Source organism: Silene latifolia, chromosome 9 (genome assembly GCF_048544455.1).
Source record: "Silene latifolia isolate original U9 population chromosome 9, ASM4854445v1, whole genome shotgun sequence".
In the NCBI taxonomy this organism is placed as follows: Eukaryota; Viridiplantae; Streptophyta; class Magnoliopsida; order Caryophyllales; family Caryophyllaceae; genus Silene; species Silene latifolia.
In genome coordinates this window covers 164,300,443-164,312,929 of record NC_133534.1, presented here as the reverse complement: position 1 = coordinate 164,312,929, position 12,487 = coordinate 164,300,443, and the positions used below count along the sequence as shown (strand labels likewise).

At 33.7% G+C, this 12,487-nt stretch overlaps 1 protein-coding gene across 1 annotated transcript; it reads right to left on the bottom strand.

The window, feature by feature from the left end:
• Positions 1-1,120: 1,120 nt before the first annotated feature.
• Positions 1,121-2,438, bottom strand: LOC141601845 (uncharacterized). Its single transcript, XM_074422150.1, has 3 exons — positions 1,830-2,438; positions 1,538-1,606; positions 1,121-1,462 (listed from the first exon to the last, which is right to left on the bottom strand). Exons 1-3 carry the CDS (start codon positions 2,436-2,438, stop codon positions 1,121-1,123), a joined length of 1,020 nt encoding a protein of 339 aa, XP_074278251.1.
• Between the last annotated feature and the right edge of the window lie 10,049 nt (positions 2,439-12,487).

Below are 12,487 nucleotides of genomic sequence, written 5' to 3'. Positions count from 1 at the left end.
TTATTGGAGATTTGACAACTCTTCATCAATTAATCAAGTTCTCTTCTTTTATTCTTTGCTTTATTATTTGGAATCATCTTCATAGGTATAATTCTCTTTTACCCTTGTTTAATTATTGTTAATCACATCATTTATTCATCATGTTTTGCTTTGTTAGTATGATTGACAACCTTATTAACATGTTAAACATGATCATGAGTGAGTAGTTTCCTTGACTAGGTTAATGGGGAATTAGGGGAAACAAACATGGGGATTAATCATGCTTAATTTAATATGTCTCCATAATTAATTTGCTTGCTTGTTGTGATGTCAACCTATGCACATGTTATGTTTGATGAAATGCTAAGCCTATGAATCCTTGCATTTTACTCATCTCTTATATTTTCAATGAGACTTGTAAGACATAAACCAACTCGAGCCTCATTAGACCATGCATAGAAGTTGAATAGGAGGAGACTAAGTCGACTTGTAGGTGTTGTACAATCTAATCGATTCGGCTCCGGGACCCAAATCTTCCTAGGGATTTTAAGATATACACTAACTCAACCCCATCACAACGATAAGTACTTGCTATTTAATCGAGAACATGTTTGTATGATCAACTCCCATGAATACCATATGACCCAATGACATCCTAGTATCCTTTATTATTTGTCTGCACCTTTACTTGCATGTTTTACTTTATTGCTTGCATTAGTCTAGACCATAACTACAAACCCAAATCAATCGTGACACTAGCATAAATTGAGATAGATAGACTTAGAACCCAAAGCACACCGTCCCATGGATCGACCTCGACTTAACCACTAGTTAGTTGTTTGTTGAGAATATAAATGTGTTTGATTGGGAGACACGATGACAATCTCACCCATCACAATGGCATAAGGAGAATCAAATTCATTGCTTATGGACTTATAATGATCCAATCATTTTTTGGTGATTAGTGAAATATATTATAACTCATAAATAGGATAGTTCAGTACAAAGCATCACACCAATCTACCAATTACAAATCAACAGATTCCAACTAACTCATAATAAACTAATCATACTTAGGTTCCCATGGTAGCTTGTGAATTTTCAAGGACCAGACTCTATCCTTACACCTCCTACAAATATCCTATTTGACCTTCATTATAAGTGCAGATGGTGTGATCAACATAGCTTCCAGTCTGCAAACATTCCTAATATGCCAGAGATGATACCAAACTGCCACAGTGGCAGCAAACACAATTTGTTTCTTCATAAGAGATTTGCACCTCCATTTTAGACACCATTCTATGAGCCTAGTAGAGGGTAAATCAATCTCAAGCCAACCTCGTAGAAGATCCCAACACAACTGACTAAACTTACAGTCATAGAGCAAGTGTTGGTGAGTCTCTAAATGTGTTTGACATAAAAAGCAAGATCCATCAGCTATTATGCCAAATTTTAGTAACCTTTCTATGGTCATGAGCCTCTCCTGAACAACCAACCAGCCAATGAAAGAGTGCTTGGGAATACTGGTTTTATTCCAAATCAGAGGGCACCAACTAACCTTAGACTTATGACCACATAACCACTTGTATCCACTAGACACTGAGTATATACCCTTGTTGTCAATCCACTGTCCATTCAGAAAACCAGGTTTCAGAATGTCTCTTACCTAGCAAATCTTACGCCAGGTCCAGCTGGAATAAGTAGTAGGATTGTACTCATGCCAATCTTTGCCCTTCATATAGACATGGTTAACCCATCTTATCCACATATGATCCGATTTAGCTGCCAACCACCAGGTATACTTACCAATGATAGCCTGATTTCATAGCCTAGCATTCACCACATTCAACCCCCCCATATCTCTTCTCATTGCAGATCTTCTCCCATGACAAAGCAGGGGTTTTCAAATACTGATCAGACCCTGACCAGAGGTAGTTCCTACAAATCCCCTTAATCCTATCAATAACAGTAAGGGGGATCACAAATACTCTAGTCCAGAAGGAGTGCAACTGAGTCAACACAACCCTAATGAGGACAAGCCTGCCTGCATAGCTTAGTTTTTTTGCCCCCCATCCCCTGATTCTTCCCACCACCTTTTCCACGAGTCTGGTGCAGTCACCAACAACCATCCTCTTGTAAGAGATAGGAATACCCAGGTAACGAAAAGGGAACACTCCAACTTTAAAACCAGACAAATGTAGAATATAATCCACCTCAGTAGGAGCCATACTATTAAAATAAATCTCAGAGTTCTCATTGTTCATAGCAAGTCCTGATGCAGAAGAGAAGGTGGCAAAAATTCTAAGGATAATTGTAATGGAGCCCCTGTCCCCTCTGCAAAACATCAACAGGTCGTCTGCAAAGTATAAGTGAGTAAGCTGTAAAGCCCTACAGAGTGGGTGATAGTTGAAGTCCAAACTGCTGGTGACCTCATTTAGAACCCTACTCAGATACTCCATACCAATAGTAAAAAGGAGAGGTGACATAGGGTCACCTTGTCTAATCCCTCTTTTCCCTTGGAAGTACCCAAAATTAGACCCATTAAGAGATATAGTGAATCAAGGAGTAGACACACACTCCATAATCCACTTCACCATCCTATCAGGAAACTTCAGAGTTTGTAACATTTGTTCAATAAACCTCCACTCCACAGAATCATATGCTTTTTTCAAGTCCACTTTCATGATACATCTTGGAGAGCAAGATTTTCTCTTATAAAGTCTTACCAAGTCATGACAGATTAAGATATTGTCCGCAATGTCCCTTCCTTTAATAAAAGCACTATGAGTTTCAGAGATAATAGAAGGTAACACAGTAGCAATCCTATTGCAAATAACCTTGTAAATAACCTTATAGACCACATTGCAACAGGCAATGGGTCTAAAATCAGCAACAGTCTCAGGTCTAGCTTTCTTTGGTATAAGGGTGAGAATTGTAGTATTGACCTGCTTCAGCAATTTACCAGAAACAAAAAATTCTTGCACAACAGCTACCACATCATTACCAATAATATCCTTGGCATATTTAAAAAATTGGGAGGTATACCCATCAGGCCCAGGAGCCTTGTTAGCTGGTATAGCTTTTAAAGCTTCATGAATCTCGTGAGCAGTTACCTCCTTAATCAGATAAGCACCTTGCTCCCCAGAAACTACTCTTCCTTTTTGCATAGTAGGAATATGAACAGCCTTGACACCCTTGCTTGCCCCCAACAACTCTTTATAGTAGTTAACAAAAGCATTCTCAATATCCTCATTTTGAGTATATTGATTTCCATTCATATCTTTGATACTCAAAATTCTGTTCTGTAATCTCCTAGCTTTAATAATACTGTGGAAATAAGTAGTATTATCATCACCCTCAGCCATCCATTGAACTTTGGCTTTCTGACTTAAGAAACTTCTCCTGGCCTCCTGCAGAAGTTTAAAACTAGCACAGGTAGCTTTCTCCTCATCTTGGACATCAAGGTTCAATGGATCCTCATGAAGCTTCTCTTGCATAGAAAACATGTGCATTTGAGCCACCTGAACAGATGTCTCAATGTTGGTAAAAGCACTCCCATTAAGCCTTTTCAGAGGTAGCTTAAGCCATTTGAGCTTATTGACAACTTGAAACATCTTCAGAGGCCCACACCTCCTGGACAGTGTGTAAGAAATCAGGGTCCTTACCCCACATGTTAAAGTATTTGAAATTCCCTTTCCTTCTAATATCATTAGGTGCCAACAAGATAGTACATGGGCAGTGATCAAAAAGGCCCTCAGGATGGAACATATGTAGGGAAATGTGTCCTCAACAATAGGGCGATCACATGATTTAAATATCATTATTAAATCTCATTTTAAGAATACATGTGGGATGTAATATTTTACAGTCAACTGGTCCACACATATCAGTAATGATTGGCTAACTAGAGTTTGACATTACTGTCGTACGACGGTGGTGATCAGTTGATCCCCTTAGGTCATACCTATAGGGAAATACTCTTAATTGGTTATTTAATTAATCGTATACCGATACGAGTTAATTAAATTGCTTAAAATTGACGGATGATTTTGTGAGTATAATTTACGTATCTTATTGTAAATATGATTAAATGAGACATGGTCTAAGTAATCGAATTGTTTTATTACTTAGATGAAATTATTGTTTACAGAAACAATTGAAACGGAATGAATAAATTATTATAAATACAGAATGTTGTAATTTATAATTTGGAAACATTTTTGGTACGAGTAATTACGAATTACTTGTCGATTTTGCAAATGACATATTTTATGAGTATGTTGATTTTTAATATGTTAAAAATATATTATATTGTGACATGTCATGTAACATGTTACATGTGACAAAATTGTCAAATAACAAAATAAAATGGACCTCCCATTTTATTGATACATACCGAAATATGGAGGGAGTTAGTGGAAATTGTGTTAATTGTTTAAGTATAAACACAATGATGAAAGCTAACAAGTAGGCATGCAAACCTAAGCTTTTGAGAAGAGCAAAAAAAAAAGGTATTGGGCAACCTACCCAAGCCATATTTTTCGGCCAAAAAGAAAAGAAAGAGGAGAGGTTCTTTTCATTATTCATTCTTTTTTTTTTTTCTAGTGTAAGAAAATCTATCAAAAACTCTCTACAATTTATGATAATTCTAGAGAAATAAACTCACAAAAATTACTCCCTCTTGACCGAGATATTCAAGAGAAAAACACAATTTATTTTGTGTCAATTTTATAGTAAAACTAATATTATTACTAGATGTAAATAATGTTGGTTGTTATGAGTGTTCCTTGGGTATATGTCTTTGGGAGAGATTCTACCTTTGAATCTTGTTCATCCATAAGGAAAGCTCAAGAACTAAGTAAGGTAGGTGACCTTACTAGTGCCCAAATATCCGAAACATGCAATGTAAGGAACCGATTTCTTCTCTTAACTATTGATGTTTGCATGCATAAGATCCACCATTTAATTTTATGACAAATTAAAATAAAACATATATGAATATGTTGAGTATATAGATCTACTTTTTCAACAATCGGTATCAAGAGCCATGGTTGTTTGCATGCAAATCGGTTAAAAGTTTTTCCGAGTTATAAAGATTAACATATAAAACTTGTATAATTTGTGTTATTATGATATATCACAAAATTATTTTTTGCAAGTTAAAGTTTCTGATCCTAAAATGTATTTAGGATATTTTGGTTAATTTATGGATTTTATTGTTCATTTTATATAATATTGGCATTAAAATGTGATTTTTATGATAAAAATGTCATTTTTGGACGAAAATTAGCTACACTTTGAATTTTCCAGTGGTTTTTGGATATGCTTTCACATATATTATTTTTAGATGATCTGGGAATTTTCATAATTTTATGAGTTCTTATGCTCGAAAAATGGATTTTTCATGATAAAATCGGATTTAGATGAAAAATAGGTTAATATGAGAAATATTTCGAATCTGGTCATAGAAATTTAGTATGTTGTCACATGCAATTTTACAAGATGTCTGTAAAATAATAGGCTATAATGAAGTCCTCATGCATGATTTATGGATTTTTGATGAAAAATAGCATAAATAGTGACTTAATTAGTGAAAAATTGCTAAAACATACTTCATGACTAAGGAAAAATGTCACATGTTGCATTTTATTATCTTTTTCAGATCTAAAATTGAAAAGTTCTAAATATATTTTTTCTCATGTTTTTATGATTTTTATTGATAAATCCGATAAACCGCAACATTGTTTTTCCCGATAACTTTCGAAATTTTTAACCTAAGTTTTTGAACATTATGAGTGTCATGGTATTTTTCCAGAATGTTCATGAGTTTAAATTTCAAATTTTAAATTTATTTGAAATTATTGTGATTTATTTGAAATTTATAGCATTTTATTGTAATTTTGAGTCCTTTTATGAACAATATTAAGAAATATGAGTTAATTGTGGTCAAATAGTTAGTAGAGACTAATTTTTAGTCCTAAGAAGTTAGGGTAATTAACTTGTGCATAAATATGAATTTATGTAATTTTTGTGATTATAAAATGTTGAATCACGCAAATCCGTAAAAACCGAGTAATATACGATATTGGCTAATTAATGGCGATTTAGCATAAAATTGGGCATGTTCATACATATTTTATTGCTGCATTTTATTTATGATTGTCATAATTTTATTTTATGTAATTTTTACTTAGTATGGCCTTAGTTTTTAATTGGTATTGCCCGAAATGTATGGGAATATCGATTCGGTTGTAATTTTATTGTGATCTCGTATCACCGTCTTGTAATTTAATAGATTTATTTTATTATAGTTACAAATGTATAATAGGAAATTATGTAATTTATTATGTAATTTTATTCATTTCGGAGTTCCCAAAGACGGATTTCTTCAAGAAGGCGATACATAAAGACGGTGTTACCTCGAGATGCGTGCCACAACCGAAGTTCTAGGGACCAATGGAGTTGGTTTCCGAATATGTAATAGTTAATTAGATTTTCTATTTTAGGAACGCCATACTAGGATTTTATTTAATTTATGCTTTGCATTTTATTTATATGTTGCATGCATCGCTAAATCGCCATAACTAAAACATGCATCATCTTTTAATCGAGTATATCGACCGTGTCAATTATAATTATCGTAGTTCACCGCTTTAGTTCACTTAAAACGTGATAGATAATAAATTGACATGACCTCTCGCTAAAATAAACAATTGAGACATAGCCTTACCAAAGAGTAGAAACCATGAAAACCTATTTCGTGAGGGAGTACACTCGGCCACACCGGGCTACAAACCTTGTTACGTAGGGGAAGTGGGTGATAAATGTCTATCCACCGAATTCATGTTGATAAGGGATGTATCGGCCACACCGTGCCCAAGTTGATGTGGATTTGGATCATGGTCACATTTATTCGAAATTTGGGTTGAACTCAACAAAAGTTTTTGATAAGGGATGTATCGGCCACACCGTGCCCTTGTCGGATGTGTTTTGGGCTAAAGATAAATGTTAATGTAATTTTAACGACCAAGAGTTCTAAGAGTAGAATCGATTAAAGAGTTAATCCACCGAGTTATATTGATAAGGGATGTATCGGCCACACCGTGCCCAAGTTAATATGAATTTGTATCTTGGAATCATTTATCATAGTTGGGTAGAGGTCACTATGTAAATGCTATACTTGTTTTTCCAAGTATTAATAAAACGATAAATGTTAAGTTTTCCATTATTTCGTTATTATATTGTTCTATTTCTTTACCACAATTCATATACGATATCATTTCGATTTTTGATTCAAAACTCCATTAAAACATCCTAACTAAAGACAAAAATTTGAATTTTCTTCTAAATACCTCGAAAGAACCATTGCTAAGGATCTCTTGTAAAGAGTATAGATTAAAGTTATTCATTATCAAACAGGTTTTAGATTCTTGACTAACACATCTACTTACAATGGATTGTTATTCATATACTTAATTGAATTAAGTATCTTTAAGCGATAAATTATTTTGGTAATTAGATTTGTCAGAATTCGTAATTGACCAAAATAACGCAACCACTTCAATGAAAGTTTTAAGACTAAAACGAACAAATGAAGAGTAATCTTCATGAATTCAATTTTGCTTCTCAAAGCAAAGACTCATTGAAATAAGTGGGAGCATTCGCTTAAACCGTTAAGATGAGGACGAGGTGCAAGAAGTAAAGATTATAATGGAATTGATACAAAGGTAATGTTATAGGTAAAGTTGTTGAGAATGACGTTACTAAACCTATCAATCCCGACCAATAAGTTTCCATTGTCTTAAATGTTGGACACGAGAAAGGAGACTACCCCAAATTATTGAAGAATCAACAAGTTAGTTGTGGGACATCTAATGAGACGTTCTTCTTTAAATGTTTATTTGATTGACATAAAATTTTGCTAGTACTACTTCGTCAATATTAGAAACCAATGAAGGTTTTCATCATTGTACTTGATACATAGGATGATTAGAATATGACGACTAGCCACAATAATGTCGAGAGATAGAGTAATTGTGTACTCAATCTAGTTTTTGGATTTAAAGTTGTACTTAATTATGACTATTAAGTGCATAAACTCTAAATAAGAATATAAACTTGTTAAGATACAAAAGAGGTTTTCACTTTTGTGACCCTATACACCACGATTTGATGTATGGCTAGCCCATTATCAAGGTGATTATATTCTAAACCAAACTAGAATGATATATCATGTAGATGATGTAAGATTCAAATTGGTAACCCAAGATTAAACCTTGAATTTTGGAATGATGAACGCAAAGAGTTATCGAGTACTCTTGAAACCATTAGATTGTTAATGGTATATGCGTATCTTGTATTCAAAGCAAGATGTCTCGTGCCTTTTGGTTGAAAAGGAGATCGAGGTTGTAAATCATCGATCCAAAATAGGTTGATCATTTTCTTTTACCAACGATTTAAGTTGACGCTAATATGTTCACTTAATAAGGTAAATAGAAAAATCTTTGAAGAATTTCAAAGAGTTCAAGGAATCACGATTTAGTCGTGATGGGATTATCAAAGTGAAGACTTTGATATAAGCCAAAAGAAATGTGATATAGTATCAGAAGTTAATCTCTCTTAGCACGCATTATGGGATAATGTATGATTGGATAAGAATTCAAACGCTATTAGATAAGGTTTGGACTTCGATCAAGTTACTTTGAGTTACTTGATCCTTTTGGGGATTTTATCATTTTGTCTAGATTATTTTTCCACTAAATATAAAACGATTCATATGAGATATGAAATGGTAGGGTACCATGTTTGTAAGTTTTCACAAAAAACAATTGCTCATTTTTCCCTTTCAATTATCACGAGTACGACGGGTTTGCGGCTCGTGAAGCTGTCTTTCTAAAATACAAGTTTATTTCTAGAAGACAAAGTGGGAGAAATTATTCAAGAGAGCCACAAAGAATGTTATGTCGCAAGAAACTGGTCTTTCTTGGCTACATGAGACGTTTTGTGTAAGACATTGTTTCTTTAAAACCTAGGAGGTTAAATTCGTCACTTGTTAAAAATGATGAATTCATGCTACTTTTAAGAAAGTAAAGAGCTTATAACTTACAAAAGAAATTGTTTGATTCAAGTTGATTACTTCTAGAAAGTAATGAACATATGACTTACATAAGAGTGTTTAAGTCACAACTCAATACAAGGCTTAGAGCCATGAAAATCCGAAACAAAAGGGCTTGATTAGTGACAAAGGGTTTTGCACTAATAAAGAGAGATTTCATAGCAATATTGGTTGCAAAGGGTTTTGCAGTAATTGAAATGCTTAAGTCTATTTGGATCTTCTTAGGGATTGTGTTTCATTATTATGAAATACATAGCGAGTGAATCTAAAACCCACTTCTTCATTTAGAAGGAATGTATTCAATACATGTCTTGAGTTTTATAGATTCTTACAACCTAAGATAATGTGAAACTTAAGAGAGAATCTTAAGTAGGACATCAATGAGTTAGAATCAACATTTTGATCATGTGATAAAACTTTTCTCGATAAGTCGAGAAGTTGTGTTTATACATGAAGTTTAGTGGGAGTTACTAAAATGTTAATTAGTCTTATATGTGAATGACATATTGATCATTGCGAATGATGTAAGACTTTTGGAGTATTATAATACATCTTTAATAACGGTTTTATGAAGATAAATCCACATGATATTAGCGTCAATAAGAAGTCTTATGTTGATAAGATTCATGACTAGTTCAATTAAATTGAACATATTTGATTTATTTCATTTGCTTCCGCTGCCGGATCAATTAAATGAGTAATGATGTATAATACTTCACATACTTTGAGTATGATGAGTTGTTTTCAAATCGAATTTAAGTAATCTTTACCAAGTAAGCCATAAAGATTACCCTTAAGTGCTTGCAGAAGCATTAAGGCTATGATGCAAAGTGTTTATGATGCAATTTTGTGTAAGGGTGTTACACAAGTGACAATTGACAATTCAGATTGCGCATGGTTTCTGACAAAACCATAATCAAAACACATTAGGATGGTTAAGATACCATTGTGGCAATGTTAATTAAGAAGTAGATTTTCTAGAATCGTTCTAGGCAATAAAGAACAATGAGAGATATTTATAACGGAAATTGAGTACACTTGCAATCATGAGATGTGCAAGAAGGATGAGTCCCGCACACTGTGAAAACAGTGGGAGCTATTCTTAGGCTAGAAGGCATATGTCTTGATTGGATTTTGACACGTACTCAGAAAGTTTTGTAATGCAAATGTATACATTACAAGGGAAAACGAGTATGTAGTAAGGTTGAGTAAGGTACAAGAAATTGATAAAACCTACTAACCAAAGCCTTCTCAAAGGCTAAACATGATGAGTCATGTCATTTCAAATGAATTGAAATGAACAACTACGTACAAGATCAAATTAGATTATAGAACATGAAATAGTAATCAGGCATTGACTATTCATATGTGATAATCGCATTTGTCGTTCGAGTTTTACTTTAAAACTCTTTTATTATACCTTGTTACATCCAAACGGGTTGTAGAGACAACGTTGAACCCCGTTAAAGTGAACCCGGATTAACATAGTATTAGCCCATAGTCGCTTGTATGAGGTGACGTCTCGAAGTGACTAGAGTGTGATGCGATTGATGGCAAGTTCAAGTGCCATAGAGTCATGTGAGATGACTAGTCGATCACATAGGCAGACTGTTAGGAACACTTTGTCGGGCAATGACCGCTTATAGAGTTCTGGCAAATTTATATAACCTGGTCCTGGCGAGAGCTGCTATAGTATTCTAATGAGTCGATTCTTTTGACTAAAGACTATTCACCTAAGATGGCACTATTTCAGATTAACTTTGATTTGTGTTACTACGACCTTCGTAAATGGGGTCAAATGGGCATATTTTGGGTTATGATGGTTGTGGCTAGTTGAAGGGAATGAGTGCGATAGGAATTGTCCATCCCCTTGTCAGGGTTAAAACAATATCTCAGGGCCACTCGAGGAGTAATGAACTGGAAATGCGTGGCCACGCTCGGAAGGTATCCAGAGTGGATAAATCCGGTCAAACAGTTATTCTCCAGATCGCGGAAACCACTCTCGATATGATCACTTGCAAGTACGACATGAAAGACACCTTGGATTGAGTGGGAGATAGTAATAGGACAAGAGAATTGGTGACGCACACTTGTCGAGGACAAGTGGGAGATTGTTGGGAAATGTGTCCTCAACAATAGTGCGATCACATGATTTAAATATCATTATTAAATCTAATTTTAAGAATACATGTGGGATGTAATATTTTACAGTCAACTGGTCCACACATATCAGTAATGATTGGCTGACTAGAGTTTGACATTACTGTCGTACGACGGTGGTGATCAGCTGATCCCCTTAGGTCATACCTATAGGGAAATACTCTTAATTGATTATTTATTTAATCGTATACCGATACGAGTTAATTAAATTGCTTAAAATTGACGGATGATTTTGTGAGTATAATTTACGTATCTTATTGTAAATATGATTAAATGAGACACGGACTAAGTAATCGAATTGTTTTATTACTTAGATGACATTATTGTTTACAGAAACAATTGAAACGGAATGAATAAATTATTATAAATACAGAATGTTGTAATTTATAATTTGGAAACATTTTTGGTACGAGTAATTACGAATTACTTGTCGATTTTGTAAATGACATATTTTAGTCGATTTTGTAAATGACATATTTTATGAGTATGTTGATTTTTAATATGTTAAAAATACATTACATTGTGACATGTCATGTAACATGTTACATGTGACAAAATTGACAAATAACAAAATAAAATGGACCTCCCATTTTATTGATACATACCGAAATATGTAGGGAGTTAGTGGAAATTGTGTTAATTGTTTAAGTATAAACACAATGATGAAAGCTAACAAGTAGGCATGCAAACCTAAGCTTTTGAGAAGAGCAAAAATAAAAGGTATTGGGCAACCTACCCAAGCCATATTTTTCGGCCAAAAAGAAAAGAAAGAGGAGAGGTTCTTTTCATTATTCATTCATTCTTTTTCATTTTTTTTCTAGTGTAAGAAAATCTATCAAAAACTCTCTACAATTTATGATAATTCTAGAGAAATAAACTCACAAAAATTACTCCCTCTTGACCGAGATATTCAAGAGAAAAACACAATTTATTTTGTGTCAATTTTATAGTAAAACTAATAATATTACTAGATCTAAATTATGTTGGTTGTTATGAGTGTTCCTTGGGTATATGTCTTTGGGAGAGATTCTACCTTTGAATCTTGTTCATCCATAAGGAAAGCTCAAGAACTAAGTAAGGTAGGTGACCTTACTAGTGCCCAAATATCCGAAACATGCAATGTAAGGAACCGATTTCTTCTCTTAACTATTGATGTTTGCATGGATAAGATCCACCATTTAATTTTATGACAAATTAAAATAAAACATATATGAATATGTTGAGTATATAGAT